This window comes from Emiliania huxleyi (assembly GCF_000372725.1).
Source record: "Emiliania huxleyi CCMP1516 unplaced genomic scaffold EMIHUscaffold_1096, whole genome shotgun sequence".
Classification (NCBI taxonomy): Eukaryota; Haptophyta; order Isochrysidales; family Noelaerhabdaceae; genus Emiliania; species Emiliania huxleyi.
The window spans coordinates 1-10,934 of NW_005201817.1; the positions used below are offsets into that span (position 1 = coordinate 1).

Genomic DNA, 10,934 nt, shown 5'->3' on the forward strand with positions numbered 1-10,934 from the left:
CTCAAGCGATCTCCCCTAATCTCCCGGCTCGAGATTGCACGAGATAAAAACGGCGCTTTCGAGGTGGTTCGCCGGAATCTGGATAGGGGAGCGCGTAGAACGCGCGCTGCTGATGTGCACAGAGCCCGGGATGGCCAGCATCCGCCCTCGTGGTCGCGAACAGCGCCGGTCGGCGCGTGCGGCTCTGGCAGCCGCCCGGCCGCGTCGGAGCTGCAGAGAGCGGCACGCGGCCCGGTGCCGTTCGGGCGCCGCTCACCGCTTCGCAGCGAGCCCGGGCTCTGTAAACATCTCCGTCGCGAGCTGCGCACGCCCCGCGGGTCCGTGTGACTGTAGCTGTATCTCCCAAACATCTCCCGCAGCTCAAAGCGATCTCGGCCTAATCTCCACGGCTCGAGATTGCACGAGATAAAAACGGCGCTTTCGAGGTGGTTCGCCAAGATCTGGATAGCGGAGCGCGTAGAACGCGCGCTGCTGATGTGCACAGAGCCCGGGATGGCCAGCATCCGCCCTCGTGGTCGCGAACGGCGCCGGTCGACGCGTGCGGCTCTGCGTCAACCAGTACGGAGCCCGAAATGCGTCCAAAAGTAAAAAAATCAGCTTTCCGCGCCTCTTCACTGCTCACCGCCGCGCAGGCGTGTTCCGGGGGCCCAGTGGAGCATTTCATCTAGTGGCGGCACCAGCTCTAGAGAAATTTATAATTTCTCAGTGGGGTTTTGACATAGTGCACCCCGTCGGGTGGCCCGCTCCCGGCGCGGCCGGGGGCAAGTCGTCTCTCACGCGCCCATGCTCTGTGGCTCAGATACGCGAGTTGACGTGGGACGCGTCCCAAAAAGACGAGGGTCCAACGCAAGATGGAAACGGCGGCCTCGAGCGCCGCGATCCCTGCCGGAGTCGACCCCGTGTTCGCGGCGCTGCACCGCTTCAACCGGGGACAGTACGACGCGTGCATCTCCCTCTGCACTGCGCTGCTGGGCGAGAATCCGTACGATCAGGCCGTGTGGTGCCTCAAGTGCCGCGCAATGACCATGCAGGCGTTCATCGACGACCTCGACTTTGAGGAGGAGGCGACGGCGGACGCCCTGCTCGACGAGAACGCCACAGCCGCACTACCGCGGCCGGGCACTTCTCTGACGCGTCCCATGACCCAGTCCAATGCGCCTGGCCAGCCAGGCCTCGGCATGCGGCCCGTCTCGGCGAGCGGACGGCCGCTGTCTGGGTTCGCGAGGCCGGGGACGGGGTCGGCTCGTCCAGACTCGCGAGTGGGGTTGTCAGGCGCGCCGGCTGGGATCCGCCCCGGCACGTCGCGACCGATGACTGCGCTCGGTCGCTTGGTGCGTCTCGGGACGGCCTCACTGGTGGCGGCAGCGGGTGGGCCGTTCATCAACGTGGACCGGCTTGACCTGAGAAAGTACGCGCAGCGACCGGCACTGTCGCGCGCGCTGTTCGAGTACCTGCTGTATTTCGAACACAGCCCCAAGAAGGCGCTCGAGCTCGCGGCGCATTGCACCGCCGCCGCGGGATACGAGGACTGGTGGTGGAAGGAGCGGCTCGGCAAGTGCTACTACCAGCTCGGCCTCTACCGGGAGGCAGAGCGGCAGTACGCGGCATCCGTCAAGACGCAGCCAATGGTGGCGTCGTACCTGCAGCTGGCAAACGTGAGCCTGCGCCTTGACCAGCCAAAGGCCGCGCTTCTCATCTACAAGCAGGGCGCCGAGAGGTACCCGCACGACACGGCACTGCTGCTCGGCGTGGCGCGCGTGCACGAGGCGCTGGGTGAGCTGCCGCTCGCGGTGGAGAGCTACAAGCGGGTGGCAGGCATGGATCCGTCCAACGTCGAGGCCATTGCGTGCATTGCGGCTAATCACTTCTACTCTGGCCAGCCCGAGCTGGCGCTGCGTTTCTACCGCCGGCTATTGCAGATGGGGATCCGCAACACTGAGCTGTGGTGCAACCTCGGCCTGTGCTGCTTCCACTCGTCGCAGTACGACATGGCACTCTCGTGCCTCGAGCGCGCGCTCTTCCTCGCATCGGACGACGCCATGGCCGACGTGTGGTACAACATTGGTCAGGTGGCGATCGGGATCGGCGACCTCGGCCTCGCGTACCAAGCGCTCAAGGTTGCGATCTCGGTCCGCCCTGCCCGCCCCGCCCGATCGGCCTCGCCTGCCAGGGGCCTGCTACCCCCTCCCCCACCCACCCACCCCACTAGAGGGCAGTCGCGTCGAGCTGCCGCTGTGAACCGCAGGCCGACTCGAACCACGCCGAGGCCTACACGAATCTCGGGGTGCTCGAGCTGCGAAAGGGCAACGTCGAGGCGGCCAGGGCAAACTTTCGGACCGCGCAGACGCACGCGCCGCAGATGTACGAGCCCTTTTACAACGGCGCGCTTCTTGCCTACAACCTCGGCGAGTTCCAGGAGGCCTTCGAGCTTGCTCAAAAGGCGCGGGATGCCTTCCCCGACCACACCGATACGCTGGAGCTGCTCGGGCAGCTCAACCAGCAGTTGCGGCTTTGAAACGCGTGAACCGTGACAAGTTGTGCTCAAGCTCAAGCTTAGCAGGGCTTTGAAGGTAGCAACACGGTGCACAGTGTTGAGCGACGGCGTGCGACACCGTGTGTGTGTGGACAGACCTCTCTCTCCTCGTCTCTCTCCGGGACTGTACGTGCTCCGTCTTTACTACTTTTATCTTTTTCCACTGCACACGAAGAGCCGGCTCGTACGGCTTTATGATTGTGAACTGTCGAGAGACTATGGAGAGCGTGCCGAGGCAGGCTCTGGGCGAGGAGCCGAGCCTCGAGCTCCGACGAAAGAAAGAGATGCCGATTCTCCCTGTGGCACATGATGAGCACTTGATGAATTTTGATGTTTTTTTGTCCGTGTTGCTCCCAGCGCCCTCGCCCGCGCTCCCTGAGGCCATGGCTGGTGATACTAGTACGGGGGGCTACCTGGCTACCGCGAGAGCGACCCAACTCGTCGACATCGTCCGATGATGGTGCCTCAAAGTCAGCCTTCGGAGGCTATCGTCGCGTCGAGCCGGCGGTGGCCGTGACATGTGGTTCCACCACCCCTCGCAGGCTTTGCCTCTGACCGCCACCGTTCCCAGGCTGCCTAGTGGGATGGAAAGGAAGGCTGGGCGAGCATATAGAAGCGTGCTCGACCTCGTCGTGGCAGCCTGCACGGCAGCGCTGGCAGGCGCGATGAGCGTCGTGCCACCTGACCCGAGACGGGTCGCAGGCGTCGTAAGAAGCGCGTCGAGACCGTGTCCTGATGCGCTCTGCACGGGTGAGTCACGTCGGCGTCAAAGGAGCGACGTGTGACCTGTCAGAGCTTGGTCTCCGATCTCAGCGGCGCCGAGTCGCCTTCGGTGGCGACAGCTAGGATGCATCTCCTCCGTCGTTTTTCGCGCGATGGCCCTGGGAAGCTGGCGGCGCACGCAGGCGGACCTTGTGTGTGCGCGGAGCGCTTAAAAAGTGGGTGCTCTACGTCACTTTTTTTGAGTAGATCGTGCCGAGCTGGCCGTGACGGCATTTTTCGCAGTTTTTTGTGAGAACCGCACAGACTTTTGCAACTAGTCCGACACCCCTCGACACCGCCCGCGACACTGGCAAGCATGGTCTCAGCCTCGACAGGCCTCGACAGGCCTCGACAGGCCTCGACACCTCTATCCCTCGACAGCAACTCGACACCCTCGACACCGGGCCTCGACACCTCGTCCTCGACACCAGGGCTCAGCTGTGAACACATACAAAACTAGCAACACTTGTTCAGCTCCCAACGTTAGACAGGCTCTAAATCTCGCTTGATTTCACGAGCGTGATTTCTCCCTATCTTCCGAGGAGTTTTTGACTTTGTCTTTGAGTCGTTTTGGTCCTCTCGTTAAAATCTTGTATGCGTACCGTTAATCGCTCTGGCTGTGTCGCAATGGTTGGGACGGTGTGGGTCCGCGCCGCTTCACACGAGCATCGCCCGGCCTGCTCACGGGCGCGGCTCGCCCTCGCCTCCGCCTCCCGGCATCGGCAACTGAAGGAAGCGTACGCCCGCCTCGTCGGCGAGTGCGACGCAAGGGCCGAAGCCGAGCTCAGTCGGCGGGAGGAGCGCGAGCGAGTGAGGCGCACATGGCAGCAGCGCCTGGGCAACGGCGGGTGGCAAGGCGGTGGCTGAGGCGGTGGCCGCGGCCTCGGCGTCGACTGCGCCTGGCGACGGCGAGGCGTCGCCGGCCTTGCCGAGCTGCCGCAAGAGCTGCAAGCTCGCAGGTCCAACCTACACAGCGGTCCCCGGTTGGTGAGAGACGGCTTGGGTTGAGGCAAGGGGGCGGCGAGACGGGGGCGGAGGGGGAGCGGGCGGAGGGGAGAGAGGAGAGGGGAGGAGGGCACACGTCGTGCAGCCGCAACGTCTGCTTGGTGTCGAGGCCGAGGAGTAGTCGGCATGTCCCCGCGTCGGCAGCCCCGCCGCGCCTCTCCCCCTTGCCGCCCGGGTAGTAGTGCGGGCTGCTCCACGCCACTGCCGCGACCAGGGACGACCCAACATCGAGCCGAGCGAGCAAGTGCACAGGGCCGCCGCCGCCGCCGCCGCTGCCGCCACGGCGTAGCCCGATGAGCCACGCCCGGCCACCGCCGTCCAAGGCACCGACGAGAGAGCCGCCGCCCTCGGCGGGCGGCCCGACCTGGAAGAGGGTCGAGATGGCGTCCGGGGCCGGCCCCACAGCCTCGGCGGCTCGGCGCCGCCCGCGCCGCGGCTGGGGGGGAGTGGCGCGGCCCGAGGCGGGCCCCGAAGGCGGCTCGGAGGCGGCGCCCGAGGCGGTGCCCGAGGCCGCACGGGAGGCGGGACCGGGCGACCCCTCCGCATCCTCCACCGCGGCGCCCCTCTCTGCCGCTCTGTCAGGCCCAGGGAGGGGAAGGGTGCTCCACTCGACATCGGCGCCGTCCTCCAGGCTGCCGACTGCCACCGCGCGCTCGGAGCCGCCGCCGACCACGAGCGAACTCAACCGGCCCGCCGCGTCAGCTACGCCGAGCAGGGCAAACGGCAGCGCGGGCGCGCCGCTCACGGTGTATAGGTGGCAGAGCGACACGCCTCCCTCGCATGCCGCCTGTCGGACCTGCATCACCGCCACGCTTCCGGCCGCCGCGCAGAGCAGATGATCGCCGCGCGCCGCGGTGGTCCAGTGACCGCCGCCGCCGCTCAGCGCTGGCAGGCGGGCGACCTCGGTCGGCGGCCGAGTGCTCGGCCCCTCAAGCCACGCGCCGGTGGCAAACAAGGCGACGACCGGTTCAGCGCTCTGCCACAGCAGGAGCGCGCAGTAGTCAACCTCCAGCTCTGCCGTCCGCAAGAAGGCTGCGCCTTCGGCGCCCGGCCGGTGCCAGCGGTGAGAACCGTTCAGAGCGTGCAGCTCCACGGAGCCACCCTCAAACTCGGAGGCAAGTACAGAGCCCGCGCGGTCGACCGTGACCCGCCGCACGGCGCCTCGCAGCGCGACGGGAGCGCTGAGCATATTCAACTAGCAGGCTGGCTCGCCGGGCCTTTCGGCTGAGCAAGGGTGCGCCCGCGCGGTTCTTTTCTTTATCGGCTCTCCTCCTTTAAGTTTTGACCCCCCGCTAAACGCGCGAGGCGGTGGCGGCGGTGGTGCGGGGGATTGAAGGGGAGGCGGCGGGATTGACAGGGGATGGGGCGGCCACGAGCGGAGCGGCGGCGAGAGGGGGGGCAGCGGCGAGGCGCCAACGAGCGAGGAGCCCGCGCCATCAGAGGGACGCGCCGCTGCGAGATGGAGGGCGGCGGTGACGGAGGCAAGGCGCGAGGCGGCGGCGGCGGCGGCGGCGGCGGCGGCGGCGGCGGCGGCGAGAACGGCGGCACCGAGTTGTCTCGGTGAGCGGAGCGGCGGCAGGAGGAGGAGCAGCTCGCTGTTGAGCCGGCTTTTGAGCCTGGGATCCCATGCCACTGCGACCGGCGTGCCCGGGAACAGAGATCGCGCGCGCGCCGCCACTCACGACGCGCGCGCGATCTTCGCGGAGTCGGGTCCCCAGAGGGAAGCGGTCTTCTCGGCCGACGTCCAGCGGCGCGCAAGGAAGCAGGCGCAGCGGTGCACCGCGCCGCGTTGATTCGCGACCACCGTCGGCCGCGGACGGCGGCGGCGTGGCGGCCGCGGGCGCTCGCGAGACTTGCGCTCTGCGCTGATCGGTTCGACGTTCGACTCGTTGTGCCGCCGCACGCCCGGCGGCCGCGGGTCCCAAAATCACCCCGTTTTTGCCCATTTTCGGTCGTCCGTCAAAATATCTGAAGATCTGTCCGGGGGATTCTCCCCAAACCTTGCTCAGCTGATCCAGCCTGGGGGGAAGGCCAGGCCTGGGCAAAGAAACCAGTACCTCATCAGGCTTCCCTGAGCGTCACAGCTCGGTGATCGCGCCGGCCAGACACCACACTGAGACGGCCGTCCGGGCATTTGAACGCGACCCTCGAGGGCGAAGACATTTGGCTCTATGGCTCAGACTGGACTCCTCTTGGTCCCTTCTGATGCCCTAGGCCACACCTGGGCCTTACCTGGGGTTCTAGGGGCCGGGCAGGATTTGCCCCCCGAAAGTGGCCCGGGGAACCTGGAGTCTGTCACGAACAGCGCGCTCCCGTCTGGGCTGATGGCGATGCCATTTGGGCAGCAGATCTCCGCCGCGTCGCCCACGCCATCGGCGTCGCCCTCGTCGCCGCTTCCAGCGAGGATGGTCACCTCGCCCGTCGCCACCTCCACCCGCCCGATCTCGTGGCTGCTCCAGTCTGCCACAAACAGCGCGCTCCCGTCTGGAATGGCAGCAATGCGGTTGACTCCTACTGCCGGCAAAGCTGCCACGCGGCGCACGCGCCCGGCCGCCGAGACGTGCAGCAGCGAGTCCTTCGTCGAGACGTACCAGGCGCCCGCGTGATCGCTTGCGACGCCAACCTGACCGAGCGATAGAGGGCCGTCCTCGCCCTCGAGCGCCAGCGTGGAGACCTGGCCCACGATACGCACGCCGAAGATGGGCGCCTCGAAGCCAGCCGCGACCGGCACGGGCTCCTCGTCCGCCTCACCGCCGCCGGTGCGGGCGCGCTTGCGGGCGGCGGACGCCATATGTGTGTACATACACACATATGCACCAGGCTGGATTCGGGACAAGGGGTGGGTATGGTAGCTGTTTACCGTGTGAGGGCAGCACAGCCACAATGGTCGCCTTCCTCAACACGAAGCAGGCGTTCGACGACGCTCTCGCTGGCGCAGGCCTGGTCGCGATCGACTTTACTGCCTCGTGGTGCGGGCCGTGCAAGATGATCGGGCCGCGCTTTGAAGCCATGAGCACCTCGGGCGAATTCCCGTTCGTGAGCTTTTACAAGGCGGCCTCGCCCGCGCGTCTCGTGCACCGTCTCGTGCACCGCCACGTGAGTCAGCTCTGTCTGCCAGGTTGACGTCGACGAGAACCAAGAGGCGGCGGCGGCGTGCGGCATCCGGTCGATGCCAACCTTCCAGCTCTTCCGAGGCGGCGTCAAGGTGGACGAGTTCTCGGGCGCGGATGAGAATCGTCTGCGTGCCCTCCTCCGGCAGCACGGCGCGCCGCCCACCTCCATTCCTCAGCGCACCAAGGTCCGCGTGTTTGGGCTCAAGGCGCGGCCCGAGGTGAATGGCCGCGAGGGCGTTGTCGGCTCGTTCGACGCCGCAAAGGGTCGCTACGCAGTCGCTCTCAAAGAGAGCGCCGACGCCGCGGCTGAGACGCTCGCCCTCAAGCGAGACAACCTCGTGCAGCAGCTGCCCGTCGAGATCCGGATGCCCCAGGGCGGAGAGGCGCCCGAGGGACTGGCGGCCGCCGACCGCGCTGTCCTCCGCTCCTTCGACGCGGAGGCGCTGAGCTATTCGTGCACGCTGCAGCCGGACGGGCGCGCCGCGGAGGCTGTGCCGCTCGGCAGCGTGTTGCTGCCCACGGGGACGACGGGGGCGGTGATCGGTCTGCAGGGAGCCGCCGAGCACAACGGGAAGAGCGGAGTGGTGACAGACTACGACGAGGCGAGCGACCGCTACCTCGTGACCATCGACGCCTCGCTGCAGCTGCGGCTCAAGCGCGCCAACCTTCGGGCGTGAGGTTATGATGAGTAAATATAAGTGGTCACACCCTCACATGAGATGCCAGATGGGTAAAAACTATGTGTATGTAGAAAGAGAGTGGACACCCCTCGACACTGCGCAAGCATGGTCTCAGTGTCCTCTCAGCCTCGACAGGCAGGGTAGGCTCCGCCCCACTGTGATTCGGACTGAGCGACGGCAGGACCCTTTGAAATCATGAATGGCGGCGTCCGGTGAGGCCCCCACGGCCGGGGGTGGTAAGTGGGTGATAGGAGGGCCATAAACGACCATCACATCGGCCACCGGACCCCTCCCCCCCCCCAAACACAGTCCAAACCGGCCCCGGCGGCCGGCGGGACGCACGCCGGCGCAACACCATCAAGCTGCTGTACGGCCCCGGCATCGCCTCCCCTGGCTTAGCTCTCAGTCAAGATATTGTGCACATGGGTGGCCTCTACAATATACTCACTGACACTGAACCTCCCAGAGCTCGTCCCGGTCCGCCACGGCCATCCTCGTCCTCCGCGGCGCCGGCTCCCCCTTCCGCCGCACTGTGATGAGCGTCGGCAGGACCCTTTGAAATCATAAATGGCGGCGTCTGGAGAGGCCCCCACGGCCGGGGGCGGTAAGTGGGTGATAGGAGGGTGATAAACGACCATCACACCGGCCACCGGACCCCTCCACCCCCCCAAACACAGTCCAAACCGGCCCCGGCGGCCGCCGTGCAGGAGGCCGCCGGGGCGCACCAAACGGCCCTTCACGGCCGCCACACGGGCCACCACGGCCCGTCCCGGTGGCACGGGTGCCGCCGCGCACCCGCCCGACGCCCCCGGCCCGCCAGCTTCCGTTCTGGGGGGCTTCACCTCCGCCAGCGGGCCGAGCGCGCCGCCTTCTCGCCGCGCTGCGGCCGCACGCCCGAGAAGTGGCCGAAAGGCGACCTACGCGGCACTAAAATCACGACTAGAAGCGCCGCCCGCCAGCAGGCAGCTTGCCCGCCGCGCGCCGCGCGCCGCCGCAGCCCCCGGCCGGCGCTGGAAGGGCTATGCCGGCCGGTAGCCGCCGTCGCGCCGCCCGGCGGCCGCGTGGGCCGCAGCGGTTGGGGCGGCGGCACCTGGACGCCCCGAGCGGAGCTACGAAGAGCCTGGGGCGCGGGGTGGGGGGCCGGGAGGGCGACGTGGGCGGTGGTGGTGGCGTGGGTGCGCGGGGCCGGCGTGTGGGGGCGCGGGGAGGTCGGTGGTGGTGTGTGGGAGTTGGGGCTAGAACGGAGGAGGCCGGCCGGGATGGTGTGAGGGAGGGGGGGTGACGGTGTCGGAGGGGGTGGCGGGGCGGGAGGCGGCGGTAGCGGTGGCGGCGGGGGCGGCGACGGCGGCGGCGGTGGCGAGGGCCACGGAATAGGCGGCACCCAAGGCGGCATGGGCGGCAGAGGCGGCGAGAAGGGCGGTGGCGACGGCTCGGCAAGGGCGGAGGCAGAGGCGGCGTGGCGGCGCGTCGGCGGCGGTGAGAGCGGAGGGGAGGGCGGTGGGGAGGGCGGTGGCGGTGGCGGCGGCGAGGCCAGTCGCGTGGGCGGCGGCGAGGCAGGTGGCGGGGCCGGAGGCGGCCCGGAGGGCGGCAGCGGCGGCGCGGCGGCAGCGGCGACGGGCGGGAGGGTGGGCCGGCGGCGGCGTTGGGCGAGGCGGCGGCGCGGGTGGCAGTGGCCGGGGCGGCGGTGCGGGTGGGCGGGAGGCGGCCGCCGACGGTGGCGGTGGCGGCCGGGCCATCGCGCGCAGGGGGGTGGGACATTGAGATTGAAGGCGGAGGTGGAGGCGGCGGAGGCTCGGCGAGCACGGCTGGGAGCGGCAGAGGATTCAGGATCGGTGCAAGCACTGATCTGAGAAGAGGGGTGGCTTTGGTTGGTCACGATCGGGACGGATGACACGTCTGATGCAGACATGCGGTGCGGATTCCTGTTTCTTTTTTTACATTGCGCCCAAAGAAAGAAAGAAAGAAAACACTCAACCCAAGGGAGGGATGGGAGGACGGCACGCCGCCACCACACACAGGGATTTTAAGGAGAGGTGTGTGGTGCGCTAGCCGTCGCCCACCCTAGGGAGTCTGCCTCTTCCTATCTCTCTTCGCAGTCTCTCGCAGATTCTCGCTGCGACCTTCATGCCACCTCGCGGTCGTCCCACTCTCGTCGTTCTCTCCCTTGTCATTTCCTCCTCTGTCGCGTCGTTCTCTTCTGCCTCGTCCTGCGACGCCGCCGCCTGCCGGTCCCTTGCTGCATTACGCTTTTTTTTTGCATCATCCACGCGCCGCGCGCGCGCGCGCGCGCCTGGAGTGAGCGACCAGCTCCAATGTCGCAGCAACGCGAGTGCCTTACCGCTACTGGTGCGAGCAATCCATCGCGGCCTCTCTCGGTCGTGTGCCTGCACGGCTTCGGCATGAGTGCTTCGACGATGGCTCATCAGATGCGAAGAGCCCGCGAAGCTCTCAGCGGCGACGTTCGCTTCACGTTCCTCGACGGCCCGCTCACCGTCGAGGCACGTCCGCTTGCGGGTGTTGTGCCTTCGCCGCCAGAGTCGCCCAGAGCGTGGTGGACTGTCGCTCGCGGTAGCGGCGGGGCGCGAGTCCTCCAGGGCGTGGCCGACTCGCTGCGCGTCATCTGCGCCGCCGACGCTGCCGAGCGCGCGGCGCACGGCTCTGGCTTCGCGGGCATCGTCGGCTTCAGCCAGGGCGCCGCTCTGGCTCACCTGGCCTGCTCGCTCCGGCGCGACGAGGGCCCGCTTCCCGACCTGCGGCACGTCGCCCTGGTCTCGGGCTACCCCTTCGGCGGCTACCTGCACGAGGACGGCGTCGTGAGAGCAGCCCCGACGGCCACCTCCG

At 67.9% G+C, this 10,934-nt stretch overlaps 5 protein-coding genes across 5 annotated transcripts; 3 read left to right on the top strand and 2 right to left on the bottom strand.

Moving 5' to 3' along the window:
• Positions 1–851: 851 nt before the first annotated feature.
• Positions 852–2,515, top strand: EMIHUDRAFT_251406 (hypothetical protein; the record flags this gene model as incomplete). Its single annotated transcript, XM_005792115.1, has 2 exons — positions 852–2,129; positions 2,246–2,515. 2 exons carry the CDS (start codon positions 852–854, stop codon positions 2,513–2,515), a joined length of 1,548 nt encoding a protein of 515 aa, XP_005792172.1.
• Positions 2,516–4,787: 2,272 nt separating this feature from the next.
• EMIHUDRAFT_372915 (hypothetical protein) lies at positions 4,788–5,526 on the bottom strand (the record flags this gene model as incomplete). The annotated part of the gene is made up of 1 exon (XM_005792116.1): positions 4,788–5,526. A coding segment is annotated over exon 1 (611 nt), but the record flags the coding sequence as incomplete, so codon positions are not given.
• Positions 5,527–6,476: 950 nt separating this feature from the next.
• EMIHUDRAFT_251408 (hypothetical protein) lies at positions 6,477–7,091 on the bottom strand (the record flags this gene model as incomplete). The annotated part of the gene is made up of 2 exons (XM_005792117.1): positions 6,477–6,510; positions 6,586–7,091. 2 exons carry the CDS (start codon positions 7,089–7,091, stop codon positions 6,477–6,479), a joined length of 540 nt encoding a protein of 179 aa, XP_005792174.1.
• Positions 7,092–7,183: 92 nt separating this feature from the next.
• On the top strand, positions 7,184–7,562 carry EMIHUDRAFT_77724 (thioredoxin; the record flags this gene model as incomplete). Its single annotated transcript, XM_005792118.1, has 2 exons — positions 7,184–7,332; positions 7,406–7,562. Coding segments are annotated over 2 exons (306 nt in total), but the record flags the coding sequence as incomplete, so codon positions are not given.
• A 2,843-nt stretch (positions 7,563–10,405) lies between these two features.
• On the top strand, positions 10,406–10,906 carry EMIHUDRAFT_251410 (hypothetical protein; the record flags this gene model as incomplete). The annotated part of the gene is made up of 1 exon (XM_005792119.1): positions 10,406–10,906. A coding segment is annotated over one exon (501 nt), but the record flags the coding sequence as incomplete, so codon positions are not given.
• Positions 10,907–10,934: the final 28 nt, after the last annotated feature.